At 36.9% G+C, this 24,939-nt stretch overlaps 1 protein-coding gene across 6 annotated transcripts in view; it reads right to left on the reverse strand.

The window, feature by feature from the left end:
• Positions 1-24,939, reverse strand: part of ERC2 (ELKS/RAB6-interacting/CAST family member 2) — a 685,232-nt gene that overhangs the window by 100,050 nt on the left and 560,243 nt on the right. For all 6 annotated transcript variants that reach the window (XM_067544466.1, XM_067544470.1, XM_067544472.1 and 3 more), the window contains one exon: positions 5,770-5,904. In XM_067544466.1, coding sequence (XP_067400567.1) covers positions 5,770-5,904 — 135 coding nt within the window. The remainder of the gene's footprint in view (positions 1-5,769; positions 5,905-24,939) is intronic.

Genomic DNA, 24,939 nt, shown 5'->3' on the forward strand with positions numbered 1-24,939 from the left:
CCCTTCCTCCTCATCTCATTTCTCTCCCTTACTTCCAGTCGTCTCTCTCTTACATCCCTTCTTCATTCCCCCTTTACTGCTCTGAGTCCACCCACTTCTACCCCATCCCTGTGCTCGCACACAACCACAAATTCTTATCTCACTTCTGCACCCTAAGTCTTTGACAGTCTGCCCAGGCACCAGCTTCTCAAGCCTTACAACCATCTCTGACACTATCTCCACACCACTGGCTGCCCCCTGAAACCTTACACCCATCTCCTTCTCTTGCTCACTCTGGAATACTTATTCCATACAAAGAGAGACCACTGCTATGCACAGCTTGCTCATCTCTCCTTCCTTCCATCTCTTCCCACCCACAAGAACCAGGATTTCCATGGCTCTGCCTCAGCTCTGCCTCTGTAGCTGCTCTTTTTTGGCCTCTCTTTCTCCTATTTTTCACTCCAAATCATTTCCAAATATCAGGTAGTGGCATCAGACTGCTACTCTACTGTTATCACTGTTTACAACTCTCCCCATTCTCATTCATTCTCCTACTTTGACCAGCAATCCATTAGCTCCTCTCTTCTCTCCCTCTGCATGTGGCTGTCATTACCTCCTCTCAATCCACCTGCTTTGATTCTGATGTCTGGCGTTACCTCTTCCTCACCTAATATTCCTCCACTTTCACCTGGGGTGATTTCACCTTCCACCCTGATGCCTCAGCCAATGAACTCCACTTTCACCATTACTTCCTCTTTTGACCTACAATTCTGGATCTCTCCCATCTTCCCATCATCTAAATGGCCACTTCCTCAACCTTCTCTTCACCAAACACATCTTATTTTTCTTACCTCTCACAGGCCAAGCTCTCTTTGACCAATTCTTCATTTCCTTCAACATCACCCACCTGCCGTCTACTGCTCCACCCAGTCTTTCTCCGATCTCCTCTCCATCAATGCTGATAATGCCCTCTTCTCTGTTCTTTTCTCCCTCTTCTCTAATGACTCAGTTGTAAACCCTCTTCAATCTCTCAATCTCTTTGGGTTGATTCCTCTCACAATACAGGCATGTTCTGCTCTCGTCTATCCTCAAACACCTCAGCCATCACACACAAACCCTCTTCCTCCTCCCCCCGCAGTTCTCCAATAAAGGCCCATTTTCCTTCATATCCAAACTCAGTCAATGTGTTTGTCAGTCAACCATCCCTGACCTGAATTCTATTTGGACCCCACTCCACTCTGGTTTTCACTGTCTCAACTGAAACCTCTCACATTAAGGTCCCAAGTACTTTCTTCCTGGCCAAATCAGCCAAATCTTAAGGCTTCTACTTCATCTTCATGGGCTCCTCCGATTTCTTTGTACAGTGTTGATCATTGTACTTCATGACATCTTATCCACTTCCCGGGGCTTTCATTCTTCCATTCTGCCCTAGTTCTCCTACCTCGCTCTGGTTGTTTCTTCAGCATCTCTCATGTCCAGAAGAGGGCCATAGGGGTTCTGTCCTTGCATCCTTCCTCTCCTTCTTTTACACCCTTTATTTCTATTTATTTCTCATATGGCTTCAATAACCATCTTCATTTATGTCTCACAAATCTACCTTTCTACTTCTCACCAGTCTAATACTGCATCTCAGCCTCTCTCCTCATATATGTTTCACCATCAATTTAAGCTTAGCGTGGTCCAAAGTGAACTCCTTACCTTTCCTCCCACCTTTTCCCCTGCATTTTCTGTCACTATTGACAATACTACCATCCCTCACTGGCTGAAAAGTCTCAATTTCTTAACATTTGTATATTACCTGGCTGTTTTTACAAACCACACCGTCTTTTTCATACAATTATATAACTTACCTGCAAAAATAAATGAACTACAAAATGTTCTTGGGATAAATTTTGCACTCACGTACACCAGTGTAAACCCTGTGTGACACCATATTGTCAATAGAACTGTGAGATCAGAATCAGGCTCTCTTCCTCCTCTTGCTCTGGACCCTGTGCTGTCCTCCTTTGAATTTTCTACTATGTTCTGTTGTCTAGCTGTTCCTAGACCCTTCCTCTTATGGCTGATGACTTAATCTTGCTCTTCCTATTCTGCTACTCTTGAACTCCTCCCTGCTTCTTCCTAGTCTGGATATACTATTACTTTGCCACCCTCCCTCTTCCTTTGAACAGCTCCTGTGTCCTTCTCTCATCCCTGCCACCTTTTCTAAACCCCTCCCATACACTCACCTATTGCACTGGATTTGCTGCAAAAGTCTCTTATGTTCATTTTAAATAGCCAAGCCCAACATTCCAGAGGGTTTCATCTGTAGCTGGCACACTCAACTTCATTTCTTTACTAAGCACATTCCATTGGAATTTGGAAGGGATTATTAATGGTAACCTGGCTGCAGTGGAAATGCTGTTGAAAGCTGTGGCTTGGCACATATTTTCTTATTTTGAAATGTAAGGTTTTTTTGTTAAATAGAATCATTTCAGGGTCAGCTTCTTTTAATTGTAGGTCCTTACTACAGTAACTGTAGTAGTTATTTACGATAACAAAAATAATAAAAGGGCAGATATCATACCCATCCATATACTTAAAAAAAAAAAACCCTGTAAAAAGTATGTAATTGCTTTGGAGTTTTGCAGAAGGGGATCAATGAAAGAGGCCAGGCTCTTACTAGACTTCCCAAACTACATAGCATTTAAATAACATTTTTGGTAGGGACATGTTAATTCTTTAGTGTCAGTGCATCTGTAGAAAATTTTTATAAAATCCATAACTCCAATGTAAAATACTTATTTTTAAAGACTACGATTTTTTTTTTTACTGAATATAAAATGTGTGACTTCTTCACAATGCAGCTTTAGAGCTGCAGTCTTATTGTGCAACCTGCAAAATGTATGGGTTGTGCTCTTATCAAGTCTCTTTGTGACTAAGCATAGCTGTGAACAAAGGTTGGTGTCGTGTAAACTGCCAGCAGTACAGTTGTAACTCTGAGAGGCACTGTGAGTCACAGTGACACCTCTGAGTCACAATTCCTCCCTCCCCCGCTTCCTCCTTTCTCCCTTGGAGGTAGCAATAATAATTTACTGATTGGTAAATGGTTTAGAAAAGTAGTCCCTGCGTACCTCACTTAACCACTTAGCAGCATCTGGGTGGTGCAGGAGTCATGAAATAACTAACCTATGTACAGAAAAGAGGGCACTATCCTATTTGAAGTTACTACATCAAAAATATCCAAATCAGTGCAGCCTACTTCTAAGTATAGTCTCATCAGAGGATGACTGAGGGCCATCAAGTGTCTAAAATACAACAGAACAAAGTGTTGTATTATTCTTTTTCAATATATTGCATATTTCACAAACCATCTCATCTAAAGACTGACACCCAGAAGCACAATAAGAGATGCTGCTGAATTTGGCTGTCTTGTCTAGCTGTGCTCATCCTCTGGCTCTCATTAAGCCCACCCCACCGCGGTAGTTTCTTCTTGTTAGTGGTGAGGGAAGGAGAAAGCAGGAAAAAGAGAGCCAGAGGTAAAATAAAGTGAGAAGGAAGACATTTTGCAGATGGCAAAAAAGAAAAACAAGATATTTTAATAACATAATATAAAGGAAAAGAAATAAAACTTGTAATCCTTAAAGTTTCACAATCAGGATCAAATATATTTTGGTAATAATACTTTAATATAAAAACAGGAGCTAAACTAGACAGGCAATTTTAAACCCAAACATTCTGCAAACTCTTTCGCAGTTTTCAATGAATTTCTCAGAAATCTACTTCAAAACCCCAATCCTGCAAAGACTTTAACATGTATGTAACTTTACGTGCATTGGTAGTCCTGCTAATTACAACTTATATGCATAAAGTTATACATGTGCTTAAATCCTTGCAGGCAGGGCCTAAGTGTTTCAGGAAACAAAAAGTCCTCAATTTCTGTTTGAAAACACATCCATCTTAAACACAACAAAACCATAAAGTTTATTGTCAAGGTATCCTCTTTATTTGGATGGCTATAATCCAAGATCACACAGACTGAACATCTGACATTTACCAGTTATTTCCCTATCTACTGCAACATTAATTGGGGAACCAGCATGAAAAAAAAGCCTCCTAAAGACAAATTTTTTGGGTGACAATAAAATTACCAAATATTATATATTAAAATTATAGGCAAGGTGATGTACATTGCCTTAGAAATTGTGCTAATGGAAATTTAAAATGGAATCATATTTGAGTAAGTTTGATTTACCTAATTTTTTTTCACATTTAAAAAAAATCAACATTTTAATATCATTATTATAATCAAAACTTGCATTTTTTCTTTAAAAAAACCCAAATTCTGATATTTGTAGGTGACTAGTGATTTAGGGTGTGGCTCAATTTTGGGGTGTCCAAACTGAAACACACTAATGACTGCACCACACCTTTAAGCGGGAGGGAATTTGTCTGGCTGGCGGAATGAAGGGAACAGTGCTTTATGGATGGGCGAGGGGCAGGGTCAAAGTGCTGCAAAAGGGGACAAGGGACGACGCTGATTCTTCCCCTGGAACCTGAATGGGTGGAAGAGTTTAGAAAGAGGCAGCCCATGTGGTGAAGGCCCTCTTTCACATCGAGCAGGCTGAGGCACCACCCACCCTCCCTCGCCTACAGATGGTGAAATACCAGTTTTGGTTTGTGGGCCACCTGCTGTGGACATTGTGCTAGCCCACCCCTTTATAGGGAGGCACGGAAGGAATTTTTTCATTACCACCAGATTGGCCTAGGTGGAGTTGGAGTTTTTCCATCTTCCCCACAGCAGGTTCAGGGAGGCCTTTGTTAACATGTGGCACGAACGGAGGTAGGCTATATGTCACAACTCATTATATAAGTGTGGGCAGATGTCCAGTGCAGGTGCTCTATAGGAAAAGTATACAGTGACAGGATAAATGGCTTGGTAAAGGACTTAAAAAGGAGGTGTTGGTTAAAGGAATGGAACAGGGGACGTTTGGGGCTCCTATGATTGTTATGGCACCGTGCCAACCCCCCTTTCTTATAGCCCAACTTAACCCTCCTACAAGGGGGGGTGGATGGTAAGGTCCCAGCAATGGATTGGCTGGGAGACCTGGATGGAAAAGGGGGGTGGCTGCCAGGTAGTCCCACACATTTAATAATAAAATTGATTCCTGATTAAAACCATATCAAATGTCTCCTGTCTTTCTTTCAGTATAGCAGGACAATGGGTTCCAACTGTTAGAGAATAAGTACTCTGAAATAAAGGTCTCTTGAGGATGTTTCACGTTTGGCAGACAATGGCTCAGGCCCCCAGAATCACTAGTCAATTTTGAAAATTGACTCTAAAGTATATCACAAAATGTTTACATTTTGTTTACCAAAGATGACCAAAATAGAGTTAATGCAGTTTAGGAACAACTGAACTGAAGAACTCATAATGGAACCACTGACCAAGTCTTTGAATAGCAATTATTCCAAAAAGCATGTGCCTAATACTGAAGTTGCTGTAACTAAGCAGCTCTTCAATAACTTTCTATTTAAACAGATGAATCATGACTCTGCTTAAAAGTTTAAAGCAAAAGCAAAAGGAAGAGAGGGAAGAAAAATATAATAAGTCAGACAAAAAGCCAAACAGAAAGAGGAAGAAAAACGTTTAGATTCCCTGAGTGATGGAAATAAATACCAAAGCTATTAATTTCAGTTCAAAGAGCATATTACTTAAATTGTTTATTATTTCTTTGGAATATTTATTTTATATTGAAATTTTGGAATGGTAAAAGGTTGAGTGTGAAGGTAAGAAAGGAGGTGACTGACCTGATCTGGAGAGGGTCGGTGATTTGAGTGCTGGGTCCTTCCAGGAGACCGGTGGTGGCGGTGATGGTGGTGGTGATGGTAGTGGTGATGGTCATCCTCATAGTTGTCTGCCATCAGTTTCATTCTGTTCTGTGTCTGAACAGGGAAAGGGAGACAATTTCATTGATTGCTTGATCTGTTCATTCCCTCTGAAGCTCCTGGCATTGACCACTATCAGAAGACAGCATACAGGACTAGATGAACCATTGGTCTGACGCTTCTTATGTTCTTAAGTGCGGGAATATATTGGTTAAATACAGTCTTGGCAGGATCTATAGTATTGCACCTATTGTTCTCCTTTCATTACTAAATCTAATGATGCTATCATAAGTCAAATTCTAAGCCCTCAAGCCTATGACTAGTTCTATATAGGTGCAAGGGTGTGCCAGCAGAAGCCAGATGCAGGACTGGGACCTAAAGAAAGAAAGAAAGAAAGAAAGAACACAGTGGGACAGATTTTGTCTCTATTTATACCCCTGTTATCCCACTAAAGGCATTGAGCCAATTATGGTGCCAAGTAATGCTCCAGGCAATCACATTGATTTCTACACAAATGGGATTGCAGAGTGCAGAGTTTGGCCCAGTAAATTCACTGGGTTTTAGGAGTGTAACAGAGAGCAAAATCTAGCCCAATACTTTTATGTTTACCATTGTAAAACAAGAGTTCCTGCATATTTCTTTTTCAGTGTGTTATGTCTTACTGAATAATTGCAAAATCAGATTAAACGGAATATAAGTTATCATGCACACTTGCAATTACATTGGCAATCACAGTAACAATGACAAGCGATTATGGTGAAAGCTGTATCTTGCCTATTTTGAGGGGAGACGGGGTGCTAATTGCAAAGCTGTTTCTTTAACTAGGACCAAGCTGTTAAAGAATCAGGCATAAAAATCAGAAGATTGTGTAGTACAGATACAGGCACAGCATGCTAATCTGTGACAACAAGTTTTAATCAAATTCAGATTATGAAAATCATTGAGGGATTTTGACATGTCGCAGTTATTGACTTTTACAGGAAATAAAATCTAGTCACCACCAGAAAATAATAAATAAGACACTGTCTATAATCACTTTTACATTTATTTTACATCATATGACACTCAGAGCTCAGCGATCCAGATCTTGTTGGGTCACACCAAAATATTTTTATTATGTAATTGCCCAATCCTGCAAACACTTACAACTGGACACAATACTTACTACTGTCAGTAGTCATTATTTAAAATAAATTCAGCAATGCTTGATACATTGTAATCAAGAGATTACCTACCTGCCCCTGACAAACCAAGACGAAAATTCCGTCATTTTCAAAGTCCTCACCCAGAGTGTGTTGAGGAAAATAGATGAGGGTGCAATTAATATAATTTAGATGTCAGAATGATATCATAGGAATCTGCTCCCAAGTAGTTTTAGTATTAAACAATCTAATCCAAACTTGAATTGAAATACTGTTTGGAAACATTTCATTGTTAAATATAAAAATTAACACTTGCCATTAAATTCACCACATTTTACAATTTTTTAAAGTGAAAAACAAGAGGTTTGTAAAATAAACAAACAGATAAATACCATATATTCTAGTGCCACATGCATAAAGGCACAGTATGAAGGGGGCTGTAAATTACAGGGACCACTGAACACAGAGAAGTCTTATTTTCACTTACTATTAAAACAAATACTACAGCAGGGCTTCCCAATAGGATTTGTCCACTGGGTTGCATTGAGGGGGGCGGGAAGACAGATGCCCCCCCCCTGTAGACGAGCTTTGTCGCCTCAAGCGAAATACCACAAAACATCCACAGGCAGTGCAGGAACAGCCAGAGGTAGAATGCATAAAAAGCCTCTTGGCAAACAAGTACTTAGCCACTATCAATATTTTGTGTGTCTCAGGGCAATAAAATATTTAAAAAGGATCACCTCAGTGTTTCACACAATGAATTCCTCCAGAGGCCAGGTGGCAGAGTAACTGGAACAATGCCCCATCTATGTAATCCAGTGCATTGCCAAACACTGAGTCACTGACAAATCCATATATTCCATTTCTTTTCTAAAGAGATGACCTCCCATTTCCATTTTAAACAACGAAAGGATGAACGGCAAAAACAACTGAATACTAGAGTTGATTCGGAAACAAAGTTTCAATTTTGTGGGAAATTCTGAGATTCCTAAATTAGTTTTGTACGGAATAGAACAAAATGTCAAATGTAGAAATTCCCCACAAATTTTTTTTTTTTTTTTATTGCAAATTTATTTTGGGACAATCAAAACTTTTTGTTTCAATTTTGACTTTTTTAAAATGTGAATATTTTATTTCATAATAATTTTTATTTTATGAGATATTTTAAATTAATTTAATAAATATAAGATTGTATAACAAAAATTAAAATATAAAATAAAAATTTCAAAATGAAATGTCAAAATCAGCATGTTTCCATGGAATGTCTTGACTTCAACAAATCAGTATTTTCAGACCAAAATTATTCTATTGGATCAGCTCTACTGAATATCAGGTATGACTAATGCAGAGCGAGCAGGTGAGACAGAAGAAAAGTGAGCTGGCCTGTGGCTTAGGAGAAAATATGAAGTAAAGGAGGGTGGCAAAAACGAGCAACAGTTGAACATGCACCACGTGCTTCACAGAGGCTACAAAGAACAGAGCACTTATGAAGGTGGCAGATTTGGAAGCTACTACCAGTAATCTTATCTAAAAGAAAAATCTTTGGAGTGTCCCAGAGATACCCCAACGTTAGACAGGTTTCCTGGTGAAGACTCTGAATCTGTCAGAGATGGGAATACAATACATTTTCTGTCTTTTTCCCCCTGTCGTTTATGTACTAAAATAAATATCTGCAAAATGGAATTGAACAAAATATTAATTGTAAACATATGCTTAATATTTGTCACATCTATAAGATAATTACTGTAATAAATGAGCCTACATCCAGACTCTTATTTCCAGGGTAAGAGATATAGGGAAGGAAACCTCTAAATAGGACAATGAATTATAAGGTCAGTAGGGGGTCCTCATTTACAACTGCTTTTGCCTTTGGATTAGACTTCTTGCTAAGCAATGGAAATGGGTTTCAGTCTTTATCTATGGTACTCTGTACTGAAGCACTGAGCCAGAGAATCAAAGAGTTTCATTAGGTAGTCTGGAAATCTGGGAACATACAGGGAAGAACCCCGCAGAGCTCACGCTATACATAGAGCACCTTTGCATACACCTTACATACACCTTTGCTTGTTCACTGTCCCACACTACCAGCAAAGGCAGCATGACACACAGGTGCCATACTGATATTGGGTGGTGCTCCATGCCTGATACTCACCCAAACCCATTTGTAAGATGTATGAAAGCTGCAGAGAAGATGTTATATCATGTATTTCTAAACTGAACTGTTAAAACTGGGAACCACTGGAAGGGATGGTTAAGTCAATTGACTATTATGGAATATTTGAATTATTATTCCATTATCTTTAAAATAGCAGACACTGAATTAGCTTGAAGTTGTACACTACAGAGTGCAGAATACATTTATCTGCACTCAGGGTCATGGCCTAAGACTCTAGTGGGCAGAACACCCAAATCAATGTTTCAGGACCTTTCCAAAGATGTATAGTTTTGGTGGTTGCTGATGCTTGTTCAAAGTCACTAGAGATGTGACAATTACCTCTACTTCTATTGAATATTACTGTCTAAAAGTACATGAAATGTCCCATGTCCTAGCAAAATAGCAAATAAGTGATAAGGAGCCTTAGTTTACATCTCATGATTTCAAAACGTTTATAAAGATGAGTGGTATGCATCTTAAGAAATCAGCACCACACCATCCATACCTTCCTATAGTTTAGCAGGAAGATTAATTTAAACAACCAAACAACCTTTGAGTTCTCTGCAAAGAAAATAATTAGTTCACGCACACCATGCTAATTTCTTTTTAACGTATTGAAAAACAGTAATGCCACTATATGAGTCTTCGGCACATCGAATGTTTGGGCAATAGCAGCACACCAGTTTCATCTTACAATGATCACCTGCAGAAGAGCTCTGTACAAGCTTGAAAGCCTCTCTTTCTCTCTCCAACAGGCATCTTTCCAATAAAAGATATTACCTTACCCATCTTGTCTCTCTAATATCCTTGGACCAAACATGACTACAACAACTCTGCATACCTTGAAAAAAAAATGTTTTTCCAACAGTTGCCACACAATGGTAATTGAGTTACTATATGACGTATATTTGGAATAGGAAATAATGTTGCTATCTCCAGTAACGCAGTGTGGAACCTAGGGGTAAAAGGCTTTTTTAAAAATGTCAGTCAACAAAGATAACAATGTAAGCACAAAACAATAGACCCAGGTAGAGCAATAAGAGTCCAGAGTCAACAGCTGAAATTTTGAACCCAGACAAGCAGTTCTAGATTATACCTGTGCTACAGGTGTTAAATGGTTCCTGCTAAAAAGCATACATAGTGGATATGTAAAATAAATTCACATGGCAGAGACATATAGAGCAGGCTATTGAAGGACCACCACTACCTTTATTGGGTGATGAAGCTGAAAGTTCAGCACTGCCAGGACAGGTGGGTGAGACAAATTTGTGATAGAACTTTTTCATCCCAGAACCACCTCCATCACTGGTGTCAGAAAACATTTGCATACCTGCTTATTCCATACTAACAACTGATTCTTTTTAGATCTCTGTTTTGCCTATTAACATTCCAGTTCCAGTGCACCACAATTCATTCAACAACATTGACACCTTCCAATCATTTGAACATAATTGTAAATGGAAATGACCATGTTCGGGGGGAAAATAATCCTGGGCTAAAAAAGGATTTGCAGTAACGTACCCTCATCTTCTGGTTAAGAACAGTGATGTTAATAAAACATTCCTATTATGTGGAAAGAAAAGATGTTATTATGTATTTTCATTAAATGTCCAGAATTATTTATCTTAGAATGACTGCAGGCATCTTAAATCTGTGTGTTTACTAGAAACAGAATATAGAGTGTGCTGACCTGTAGCGTTATGCTCTTTTGTTTATTGTGTACTATTTAAGTTCTAAACTTAGTAAGATGAGAAGAGACACTGTGTAGGTATCTTTCACATCAGCATGGCACTGAACGTTTTCTGTACAAATAGGGCCATTCTGCTCCCTCCAAATTGGATAAGGGGAGAGAAGCATTTGACTGTGTGTACTTATGCAGGACTTTCTTTTAATTTTACCAGAGGATCAACTCTATCTGAATTATAGGTGGATTGTTTTCATTTATATTCAAGAAGGAAGGCCTTTTTCATGAGGGTGAAAAAGATGGAGAACTAATGGACAAATAATAATCCAGTTACTGTAAACACTGTAATAACTTTCCCCTTTGGGGAAGCTCCTAAGATTTTATTAGTTTATTTTCTTATCAATGAACAGCCTTAAATTTCCTACCTTTCAACTGTATCCCATAAAAGAATGCAAAAGCTAAACAAGATGATATATGCAATCCTAAAAGTGTCTCCTGTAATGAGGTGCTGGGGATTACAAGTGTCATGGGATAAGAACTGTAAATGAATGATGTCATCTTTCTAATTTGGTGCTGAAATATAAATAAACCTCTTCTAACGTTTCTTCTTTTTGAATGCCATATTGCAGTACAAATATGCACAAAGCAATTGTGAATGCTAAAGGAGGCTTCCTTTAATTTGTCTATGCTGAGAGCAAAGTAGTAAGAAGTGCAAAATAGATATGAAAAAGTCACATTTTGACCAGATGTCCTAAGCCTTTTCAAGAATCTTGCTTGTAACTGGCCTCTTAAAAATGGTGCCAAAATTCTGGTAAAATATGTTTTTGTTGGTTAGCCTTCTGCAGGAATAATATGAATTCCAGGTTACATTTTTGTTTCAATTGAGCTACCATTAAAAAATACAGTAATCCTGTACTGAACTGTATTTTCCCTAGGATATTTCTTATAATTTAAGAATGAGATCTTTTGTGATCTCAGACTTCAAAACATTTTATAAATAGAAAGTCCTTTTTGGAAAAAAGTAAACACAGCAAGAAAGTATAACTGAGGGATATAACAATCTTTTTCAGCTCTTTCTAAAAAATACAACAGTCTGTACACTACTGCTGAGTGTTCTACTTGCAAACTCTTTTAATGTTTGGTAGACTTTGAAATGTCAAGTATATTTTTATTCCGGGAAGAAATTAATTAACCAGGTTGGAATTTGTGCAGACACCCACAGCTTCATACCTACACTTGCAAAAATGCCATGGGATTTTTATTGACCACAGGTGTCTAGAACCTAGGTTTAGCTGGAAGACAGCACCTCCAACGGCACAGTGTCCCACAACAACATGCTGGAACATTGGTTAAGTACTGACTCAGAGGGAAGAGTGCCACCTACTGACTTGGCAGTACCATCACCTCCTGCAGCATCTTGAAGTCCCTTGAAGATTTCCCACCCAAGTGCTCACTAAACCCTTTCTACAGAGCTTTTGGCACTGCAGTACATCAGAACTTGTGGTTTTAGTTTGATTTTTTTCCAGAAAATATTGGAGTCTCTTAATCTTAGATTCAGAACATGTATAATCTCTGTGGGTGCTTAAAATGTGTCAACTTCAAGTCTGTACCACTTACAGCTTTTGTAACTATTATTGCATAGCTCTAAAAGGACAGTTTTTGAATATGTGATATTTAAGTTTTCCTCTCAAAACACTTTTTAAATACAGCCGACCTTGGTCTTAAAACCTAATTCCAACCGCTAATTATTCCAGTGACCAAAGACTAGTATCTTTTGGATCTAATATATCTTACAGTTTATCTGGAGAATGGAAGCTGGAGTTTCAATTCATAAAATATTTTACAAATGATGCCACAGTACAAAATATTGTCCTATCTTCATTTTATTAACTCTCATTTTATTCTGTTATTCCACAAATAAAAAACTAGTGTTTCAAGTAAAGGTATGAGATTTTTAGTTTAATCTCTTCCTATTTATTAGATTTAGCCAACACATTCTCTTTTGTCTGGTCTTTTCCAACATATGTAGTCTTTAAATCAAGAGTGGATATCTTTCTAGAAGATATACAATAGCTCAAACAGAAGTTATGGGTTTCATGAAGAAATTATTGGGTGAGGTTCTTTGGCCTGTGCTATTCCAGAGGTCAGACTAGATGAGGATAATGGTCTCTTCTGACCATGAAAATTCCAAGAGAGTGTTTTCTCAAATGCAAAATCCTAGATATCTGGGAATCATTATAGTAATATATGTTATTTAATTCAAATTCTAAAACAAAAAAGGGACCTACCTAAATTTCTAGATGCCCAGCCTCATTTAATAAAATATGTGATATTATGGAAACAAAAAAAGGAACACAATAAGCCTGGCTTCTTAGATGTATCCAATAATAAGAAAATAACAAATAACCAATATACCATTCCACCTCAGACCTTACTTGACTCCACCCGCTATAATCTCACCCTTTCCAAAAGACATTTAAAATAGATGAGCCTTACAGATTGCCTTGAAGATCAATATATTCTTCCTGATTCTACCATTGGTTCAGTGTGGGACCTAGACATGCGTCTTAATTTCTCTGTGCCTTATTTTAGTTATCTGTAAAATGGCAGTAATAATATTTTATATTTGCAGAGCATGTTGAGGCATTGGTTATTATGTTAATTCTATTTTCTTATGCTAAAAGTGTTTCCTACTGATCTTATTACCTACTCACACCAGCTTTATGCAACTGAATATTTTCTTATTTCTTTTTATAATATTGTTTAGAGTATTTATATTTATAATGAAAATGAATGAAAAGCCTGAACAAATATAGTTTTTGCCTGAACAACGTAAACTTGCCAAAACAGTTTACTATTAAATTAATAATTTATTGAGTAAATACAGTGAGGGATGCATCTCTTCTGTGATATGGTTATGTAATAAATGAATGAAAGCGAAATTAAAAGCTGCTAACATAAAGGCATATAAGTATAATATTATTTAAGGCTTGAAGCAATTATCTTTGATCATTCAACACTGCTATTTGTTCAGCTTCCAAAGCCACACAGAGTGGGGGTAACTGAAATTTCACCCATTTACTGAAGAATTTATGACTAGCCTCTGTAGGAAAACTGACAGATATTTCATGTCCTCCTAAGATTCCGTGGAATTTAAGCAAGGATCTACTGAAATGAAATGAAAGTCTTTGATTGACTGGTAATGGACTCAATAGCTTAACAGCAATCTGTAGCTGTAAAATTGTAATATTAAAACTGTCTTCAAAAATATTTTAGCAAAGTAGCAATAGGGAACTATGCTTTGATCAGTCATCTGGATCAAGTTAACAATAAAACTCTCACGAATGTGGTTTAAATGAAGAAAAATAGTAAGATTTGTTTCTAAGGAATATATAGAGATAATATCATTCAGTAGCTATTGCTTACTTTCAGATTTTTTCCCTCCATCTATCCTCACCAAATGGAATTTGAAATATTCTCAGAATACTCTCCTACTATAAGCTTATTTCTCTTATGTAAGGTGGTGAGGCGGCAGATGTAAGATCTATTGCTAAACTTGAGGCAATGCGAGCTGATCATTAAAAGATGGTGTTAAAGATCTGGAGACAAGCATTCTAGGTCCAATTTTGCAATGGACTTGTGTGACCTTGGGCAATTTTCAAAATTTTTGTTCTGTGGTCTCCCCATCTGTAAAATGGGGATGCTAATATTTACTCACTTTCGTAAAGCACTTTGAGAACAGCTGCTACATAAATGCAAAATACGATTCTTACTGATTTATTAATAGTAGAGGGCTTAATTTGGTCTTTTTTATTTAAGAAATTAATTTTGGAAAACAAATGAAATCACTTTTAGCTTTGAGAACCCCATGTAAGGATTGAAATAAAATACTTTACAGTACATGGTTCAAATAAAGAACCAAAATATTTCCAGAATTTGTATAAGTTCCATGGGACCAGTTCAAAGTTGGTGTATGTAAATACAATGCCAACTGCTTTTTTCAGTAGTACTTGCACCCAGAACTCCAGGACTAAATATGGTTGGATAACCATTAAAATAGTACTGTAAACAAGTCATCTAAATCCAGCATTTGTCATCTCCAAATAAAATCAAGTATTTTGTCTTAGAACAGCATTTTTACATGTACATTGAAAACTGCTATCAACTGCAGACAAGTGAAGAATCTATAATGCTTCTTGTTTGTCCAAGACACAGAAAATATTAATTGCCTATTGGAAGATACTGCTGTAACTGATTTGTAGCCTGACAAGGTTACATTTAATTAAATACTGGACAACACACACTTTACTTAGCTTTAAACACTTGTAAAGTCCACTAAATCAATTTATCTTACTTGTCAACTGACAGCCTCCTCAAGGATTGTAACAGTATGCATGAAATGAAGAGCCTATGTAAACAGTATGTATTTATAAGCTAAGGAATCCAGACTGTGTTCCAACATGTAGACTGAATATAAATGTCCATTAGAGTGGGGTACTCCTGAAATAAAGCTACGAAAGTGCTTTGTGAAATAGTTATTATGACTTTTTAAATGAACATTATGGTGTCTTCTGAGGATTAGTGAAGAGGCCATAGCAGGCATTTAAGATGGTGTCTGCAGAGCCTGAACTTCCAAAAGCTTGGCAAAACAGAAGCTCAATTTCTTACTTTCATTATACTTTTTTTGGCAAGTTTCCACTTATTTGTTTCACTTTGTTGCTTGCTCACCATTTAGCCATGTGAGTTTCTGGGATCAAATTGGTAACTTCAAACTGCAGTTTGACAAGCCCTGGAAACATGTTCAACCTAACTGCCATTTATCTTCAGACTCTGAACCAATTAATTTTGACTATACTATCACTGATTAGAGAGGCAAATCTCCCCAAATAAGTGCTCTGTCACTGAGACATTCAAATACCACGTTTAATTTACCAACTAGATACAACACTTAAGTAGGGTCCATTCTGCATGAGTTAAGCTGAGCCTTGTGGCTTTAGTAATTTTTTTGTTTAACCTTCCTTTTGTATTTATGGATTTTTTGCACGTGGATTCATTGCTTGTGATTCCACCATGCTTAAAGCAACACAGATATATCCTTCAAAAGCTATGAAAATTCTTGAGACCTCTAAATTCTAAATTGCTGATTTTTTTCCCTTGGATCAACAGATGACTCCGAATAAAACTTAAATCCCTAAAATACCATCAGTACTATTCTTTCTGACAATAACTCGTCAGAGGGACTTCCTTGAACTGAATGTGCAATTCCTCCCTTGTCAAGAGAAAGGATTGCTTATGGTCTGAGATATGAGTATTATGACATCCATGGAATCAAGCATTCAATTCCACTAGGACATTAACAGGAGCCAAAAATGAACATTAGCCCCAAAATACCAGGGTTGAGATTTGCAAAGCTAGCTGATTAAAACATTTGGAAATAAAAACAGCTGATTAAAATTAATGAGTGATATGTGGCCTAATCTCCTAGTTAGCTTTAAAAATCTCAACACAGATCTATAAAAGGCATCATGAAATTTAAAGGTTGAAGAACTAGCACTTTGGGTAGATAAGCTATATAGTACCTTTAAGGACATCATAAACATTTTTACAATTCCCTCATCATTTTATCAATATATTACAGAAGTACTAGTCATTAAGGTTGAGTTCCATTTTGTAGTTAAATCAGGGATCCAAAACCTTTGCTATATATGAAAAATACAGTGTGTCCTCCCCAAACTTTCAGCACTTACTCTCTGAGTACAAAATGAATTTTCTGAGAATTTACAAATGAATCCAGTAATAGTTTATAAACTAAACAATTTTTAAAAGGATCCTTTAAGAAGTTTAGCATTGGTGTCAGTTTTTTCTTTGTTTCAAATGACACAGACCCTTCAAAAATCTCCATATAATTAACATTCATTCAAATCTTATGTATTGGCTATATTTGAAGATATTAGTTATAATTAAGTTAACTTATTAATGTTTATTGTTAAGTATTGTTGTATTTAATTCTTATGATTATATAGGCTACATATATCAGGTCATCTCAGGTAACTCTTAAGTGATGCCATTGTAACAGAGGCAACTCAATCAATCACCATCCTTTGTCTGCAGCTAATTTACATGCCACACTTTGATAGGGTTGTGATGAGGATGGACAGGTCACATGTCAGGATTTGTCATTAGTAATTTATTTGGCCCATTTGTCACCATTCTTTAGAGGGTCTATGGCAGTGTATTAACTTGGATATCAGTGCTTGAAAGGCTCCCAATGGCACACTGAGGAAGATGTGCTGGGGAAACTGAGGCAGTAGCATAAAGGAAGCCCTTAAAGTTCAGAGACATTGAAGTTTAGGGAATAGTGTCCCCCCACTGCTCCTTTCATGTAGAGCTTTTTGGTCTCCATAATGCAGCCTTCTAAATCAGTAACTCAATTGAAAATGAAGGCTTAGATTTACCAGTACACATTGGCTCTTTTGTTCTGCTCTGGTGTACCAGTAAATCTACCCTCAAAAATTTATATATAGGATTTAAGGTTCATAATATATATATCTTGAAATAAATAGAAGCATCATTCTCTGGGTTTCTTGGTTATTCACGTATTACATTTTTAATAAGTTTTTAAAAACAAGAAGATTCCAAGACACAAGCTATGTTAACATAAAGATAAGGTTGTGAGTACAGCTCAAAAGCTGAAGGATAAATAAAAGATTCAGGGATTTTGTAATGATCGTTATGGGGGACGGGAGAGAATATTTAAGTGCTTCTTTAAAAATCAGTTTTATTTAGTTTGGGACCACAAATGCTAAAATGCCTTAATCATAATCATATGGTTATTGGATGGCATCACTATAGGGCAGAGTTAAGTTTGTTTGTATTTCCATACTTTAACATGCTTGGATTCCTTTTAAATGTAACCTTGCCTCTGAATTTCCTGGGTTTGTAATTAATGGTTTGGGGAAAATTATAACATCTCTGTAATGTTTTTTTACCTTTAAGTTACTGGTATGTACCCTCAACCTTAACTTCATTTTAACATAATTTTTTCATCTTGGAATATAGTATAAAGTACTCCGGGCATAAACACTTTTAGAGGTATTTTGTTTTGTTTTGTTCTAACTCCAAACTTGATAATAAGGGTGCTGTTCCTCTTACTGGTACAATAGATGATTTCTGATGAGAATTGTGCTGGTCAAGATAGATGCAGAGGCATGACATTTTATTGAAGACAGGATTCGCTACTCTTCTACTTCAAATTTCCGTGATTTGACTTGAGAGATAATTAACTTTGATTGCAGTTGGCAAAGTATTTTGAGCATGGATACAAGAATTAGAAATGTTCTTCTACCAAGGTAAACTGGGGGAATTCATGGTGTTTTGGGGCTATAGGAACATACAAATTCTGTGTTATTTTCCTTCCATCCACACTCCAGTCTATATTAAACTGAGCCTGCATGATATCTAGAGGGTCCACTAACTTGGACAATTGGTTGAAAACTTGGCAGAGTGCAATGATTGGTACAGTGCAGGCATTGGTGGATGTGTGCCTGAGCAGAAACTTCAGTTATCAAGATCCAAAGTGCCTGAAAATAGGAGTAAGGCACAGTTGTGAGGAATACCGTAGTCCTTTTAAAGGCCAACCTTCATCCAAGGTCTCACACAGCTGCAGATGATACCCAAATTAGATCCCAGATTAACAGTATTTAAAGAGTGAAAAATGTTGGCAGATTCTGTACCAGAAATGAAAATATAAATTAACATGCAAGAAATATCCTAGGAAAAAAGCAGAATGAACCCACAATAATTAGCTTTTTAAAAAGTGAGAGCCAGAAGAGTTTGCAGATTTTTTTAATGTTAATTGCTAATTTGAAAGTTAAGTCAAGGTATGTCATGTGGTAGAGCTAAAGCGTAAGTATGTGATGTAGAAAGGATCCTGGGCAAAGTATATGGCATGAGCCAAAAGAGGCCTTGATGGCATAAATAAACCTTAGAGCAAAACAATCTGTCTGCCTAACTACCTAAAAGCAAGGTAGGCACAATCTTGCCATTTAAGATTGCTAGGAATGATGAGTGGAAAGTAAGGCGGGATTGGTTTCCTCCCACCAAGTCCCAGTACACCATGTCAGAGATTTTGATCCAATTGTTTAAATAGGTGAACACTGGCAGACAAGCTTTGCATATATTTAATTTCTTTTTAAAATTAAAATACTATTTAACAGATACTAACAGCTATCACACCTGTTGCCACGCAATATCCCAAAACCTAACTGACTGATCCTGAGATAAGATAGACTGCCTAATAAGTCTCTTTCTTTTAAATGCTGAATGGTAATAGTCCTGTCACAAACACCTGCTGGGATATTAGAAACTTGGCAGATTGAGACAGACTGTGATTCCAAGTGCCAAGCAAACACTTATCTGAAGTACTGAGGCCAAATTTCAATTTTCCTGACACTTTTAAAATTATGCTGATTTGAACATGGTCTGTCTGATTTTTCTGTTCTGGTCACTGTATTTGCAGCTTGTGTCTTCTAAACCTTTTCAAGCTCTGTGAATTAACAGCACAGCTCAAAGCACAGGAAATATCTTGTAATAATACAGCATAGTCAGTAATGGATAGGCTAAAGTCACGCTAAAAGTATTTGTCTGAGTCCCACTACTAAACTTGGTAATTACAAAGAAGTATGCAAGAACACAGACACAAAGAAGTGGGTTAAAAAGCATAATTAAAGCTCTGAAATAGAAGCTGCCGGGGGCCATTTCAGGCCAGGTCCTACTAAAAGCAGACAAGCAATATAAGATGTAGGTCTCTTTTTTGATATTTTACAATGACAGGAAATAACTCATTAGAAGGATAACTCCCCATAATAATTATTTTAAAACAGACATGAATCGGAAGTTACAGTAGCAAACCAAGACCTTAATGCTAAAACTATATGGCTAATAGCATCAGTTGTCTTTCCATGTTTATAAAATCTGTATAATACACTGTTTTTTAAATTTTTGCTGTTTCATTATTGGTAAAGCCCTGCAAATCCGTGGATATCTGCTTCATATCGACGGATGATTTTGTAGATCACAGATCAGATGTGGATATAAATTTTGTATCCATGCAGGGCTCTAATCATTGGATTTGGTTCTCCTACTTTCACCATATAAAGTATACAACCCAAGTGGGAATTACTGAATTTTTTCCTTAGTAGGCAAGAAACAATAGAGAAAGGAAATATCAATTTCAACCCATTGTTGGCTTATTAGAATAGAGGTGGCAGAGGGAGAGCGTGGAGACACATTACAACACTATGCTTGGCTTTTTTTGTTAAGGCATTCTATCTCCTGTTTGCAGAGGAGATAGTTTGGTCTAATATCACAGGAACATTTAAAAACTAAATGTATAATGGGGGTAGGTAAATTTGAGACCCCTTAATTTACAATGTTTCTTGAGTTACTGATAATTAATTCTGCATATGAGATCAAGTAGACACTAGCTAAAGTACAGCATGCCTTCGTTAAGCTTTATCATAGTTGAAAATTTAATAATAGACCTGAATAAATTTCTCTATTTATGCTTCACAAATGCCTCATGGAGAAAAATATATTTTAATGGAGATTCTTGATTTTTTTTATACAGTACAAATGTTTTCCATTTCAGGGAAAAAATGGTAACATTTGGGACTTGTAATACCATTTCCCAATCCTACCAGTCAAACCAAAAGCTCCACCTCCGCAATTTCTATTGACTGCTTAAACTGTATCCTTTCGGCTACCCCAGAGGAACTTACATTAAACCTCAATTAATTTTGAAATATTTGCTTGAACTAAATTAATTTCGGTTGCTGTGGCTATACAGATGTTGTAGTGCAAGTTTAAACCGAGAAGTTCACCAATGAAAAAAAGAGTGTCACTAGATATCTCTATGGCTCATCAAGGATTTAGGACCCTCAATAAGGACAATGCTGAGAAGTAGGGGGCAATCAGTTTTAAAGGAGGTAACTGCCTAGAAACAGTGTGTGTGGGCTTGTATACCAGGTCCATGATTCCTACATGGTCCAGCCATCACAGTTTATATGATAGGCAGGGAAAAAAATGACTTTTCATCTCAGGGCAACATTTGGCACTAAGGCTCAGTTATGACTCCTGAGCCTGAGAGGAACTGAAAAGGAAACAGGCACAACACCCAAGCAGGTGCACCTGGAGCTATTATGCCTCTGAAAACAAACTTCTAAAGGTGCTGGGGAGATTGTGAGGAGGGCTAGCCCTTGCTACATCTTGAGTAGGTGTAGCCAATATTCCCTCAACACATCCCTGCCCCTAAATACCTCTTCTGGAGTAACTAGCTTTACCAGGGAACACGAACTAACCACACACACACACAAATCTATGTTCCCTAGCACTTGGTTGCAGGCTGCATGGAGATTTGGTTCTCTTCAGCATCCCAATACTATAGCACATTCTCACAAGATTAATACTTTAGACTCAAACTGTTTGTGTATTTGAAAAAAATGGAAACATTTTACAGAGTGCAACTGAATAATCTTTGATTATTGGGCACGAGTAATAATTTTTTAAAATAAAAATTATAAGGATTTTTAGCTCAGTCAAGATGTGTAGACCTGTGAATATTTGAACTGCGTCCATTGATTTTAATGGGACCTGAAGAAGAACAGAATTTGGCAGCCATATTGCCAAACTGACTAATAATCTGTGATGAACCGGTAATCTAGGATTCATTTACATGATGAATTAACATATTACGAAGATTTGTACATCAGTGAAAATAAATCTACCATAATAAAACAAAGTAAAATATAGTGCTCACTGGAACACGAACAACATTAGTGACAAGCAAACTTCATGACTGAGAAAAATAAAAAATATTGGAAAGTATGTTTGTGAGTCTACTCATGTGCTCCAAGATAGGCATAGTTTTAAAGACTGCTGAATCAAGGCCACTATCATGAGTGATAGTAACAAACTTAAGTGGAAGGGAGAATAAGGGTTACGGCAATAACATCAAGTAGTGGCTTCAGTTAATAATACATGTCTTGAATGTTTCATAATATAAAATACTGTTACTATGACAGAAAGACTAGAGAAGGTAGAGTAAACACTGCAAATGCTGATTTTCACATTCTCTTCTTGTTTTCAAGCACAGTGAACAGATATGCCTGCAATAGAGGAGGCTGGTTGAAAATATGGACTTTGATCCTTACCTTTCAACACTGTATACTGGCATTACAAAGGTCTCAAAGGTGTATATAATTATGACTTAGAATACCAGATCACTTGGAGACCCATCCTGTCCCAACAGAATGGAATCAGTGGCAAACCATCCACTGACTTCTGTGAAATTAGAATTGGACAATATAACTAATATAAATTGGTTGGTTGGTTAAATCCTCACAAAGTACACTGTTTTGAAAATTCACCCCAGGGTATCAATCTTAATGGAAAATTTCCTCGATTTTATTTGTTTGCGTCATAAGTAACATTATTTAAACTTTTTGTGAGAAAAATACTTCTAAGAATCTGTTTCTTTCAAGAAATATGCTTCATTTGAGGTGAGGAAGAGTTGGCCATCGTTCACAAAAATTTCAACCGCTTTAAAATGAGAATTACATCATTTTCAAAAGAAATGAAACATTATAGCAAATGTATGCATTTCCTTACAAGCCCCTAATGAAAAATTATGGAGAAAAGGGTCCAGCAGTCTGCCAAGTCCTGCTCTAGTAAAGATCTGGAATAATGATAATAATAGTAATACTTTTCATTTCAATAACATCTTCCACCTGAGGAACTTAAAGAACTTTACACACATTAATTTCATCTGACAACAATTCTGTGACATAATTAAGTCTTCCTGTCTCCATCTGATTGATGAGGAAACTGAGGCAAAAAAGTCATTAAGGCCCAAATTTTGAAGAGAGTACACAAAAGTGCATTCTGCTTGAAAGAAATAAAGGCGGATAAGATGCAGCTGATGATATCTGCAGAGGATGTAAGAAAGCAGCACTAGATATTTTTTCCTCTCACTCCCTAAAAACTAGTTACAATAAAGTAACATCAATGTACCACTAAGGTTGCAAAATACAGAACCCAATAGTCATGAAATTCCAAAAATTTATGTTTTGAGTTGCAACATTAATTTGGCCACATCACACATATGTAGCCATTTCTATTCCTGTTTTCCTTGTTAAATGTAAATATACTATTACTATTTATATTTCTAATATATATATAATAAAATATACAGGATGTGTGCAACTTAGCTGAGTAAATGCTGCAAGAAAAACCTTAACTTATGACATTTTGTGATTTGAGTTCTTGATTTCTCCCCCTTAATGTCACATTAACACTATTTCTTATGTACTTAACCTGTATAATTCAATATGCTTCTTTCAGTTCCATTTTTCTCTGATGCTGCTGAAAGCACTCTTTGCACATATACTACCACTAGCTGATAATAAGAAATATTTCCATGGTATTGCTTGAAAGAGAAAGCATTGCTAGTGGTTAATGTTGTTGCGATATTACAAGTTCCTTCATTGGTTCTCACACTTTGTTCATTCCATTAGTAATATGTTCATGTGCTGAAATATGAAGCAATGAACTAATAGGTTAGAGAACACTGCCAAACACCAGTTTTGCCTCTGGCCAGAGTATCCTGTACACCTGCAGTCTCAAAAATGTTGGAAAGGTTTCTAATTTCATGTTTGGAAAAGAAGAATAAAACGCTCTCAAGGAGCTGGAAGACCTCTCAGTTTGGCCAATTCCGCTTATATATTTGGCCAAACATCCCAAAAGTGTAAAGAGGCAACTGGGAAATTTACTCATGGTATCCGAGATCAGGATAAATCGGTAACACTGAATATCTTCTGTTCTTAAAAAAATCCCTTGAGATTTTTTACTAATGCACTTTAGGTTAACTATTTCGGGAAGGATTGCATCATTGTACAAATTTCACTAACAATATCTATTTCTGAATTCTCAAAGGAATCCTAGTTAGGATGATTAGAAATATTATACAATCAGCCAACCACAGCCCTAGTTGTGGGTTAATACTGTATGTCTGAAAGCTCTTTCAAGCCTTCCACAAACATGGGAGCCTATCAAGCTTTTAGCATTTAGTATACGTATGTAAAATAATCAGAATGCTCCAAATTGTTCAGTTGTTGGTGTTTCACTGTGCTTCACATTGATTTAAACTCCTATGGAACAAATATTTGGTTGCAGCACTATAATAAATGCATATAATTCTTTGCACTTATATGGTGACATCTGCCAGACAAAGATCTCAAAGTACACCACGAGTGAATATTATTATCCCTGTTTCTGCAGATGAGTAAATTGTGGTACAGAGAAAGTTAACTAACCTTCCCACAGTTATCAAAACTATGGAATACAGAGAGACCTGTATAAAGTAAAACCAATCATTGATTCACTATATAAATCTAAACAAATGCATTTTTGCAACACAGAAATCCACTACTCTTTTGGAACAAATTAGTAGGATTTTGTGTGTATATTACTCATTTTACGATAAGTTAAGGCACAAAATAATATCTTGATCTTCAATATATGTCTCCATTAAAGTAAGTCCCTAGTTTTACAATGTGTTGTAACATTCCCATTCATTTATACAAACACCTAGTTTATTTCAATTATTTAGGGTGTTGCTTGTGCTTTCTCAGAGCAAGGAGGCATGACAAGCTATTGCTTGATTTTGCAAGTTTGATGTTTATTAGATCTTAACAGCTTCCAAAGCAAATTTACTCAGTTTACAAACAACAATATGCTTTTCTAACTGCAAATTCAAATTGGAATCTGAAAGTTAAACTGGGATCTTTCTGACATCAGGTATAATTCAGAAAATATACCAGAACCCATTTTATCATAGTCACTTTGCAGGAAGGTGCTGTGGCCTTCCTCGGAGCCTGGGCCCGAAGAAGGGCCGCAACGTCCATGCTGGACAGTGCCAGGCCTGTCAGACCAATCTGCCCAGCAACAGAGGGGCAGAGCTTCCACAAGAACAGGAAGTATAAAAGGCAGGCCACGCAGCTCAGTAGGAAAAAGGCTGCCGCCAGAGGCTGACGTGCCGTCCTGCTGGCTGTGGC

This window comes from Emydura macquarii, unplaced genomic scaffold (genome assembly GCF_026122565.2).
Source record: "Emydura macquarii macquarii isolate MOO-44397 ecotype Brisbane River unplaced genomic scaffold, CSIRO-AGI_Emac_v2 contig_968, whole genome shotgun sequence".
Lineage (NCBI taxonomy): Eukaryota > Metazoa > Chordata > Testudines > Chelidae > Emydura > Emydura macquarii.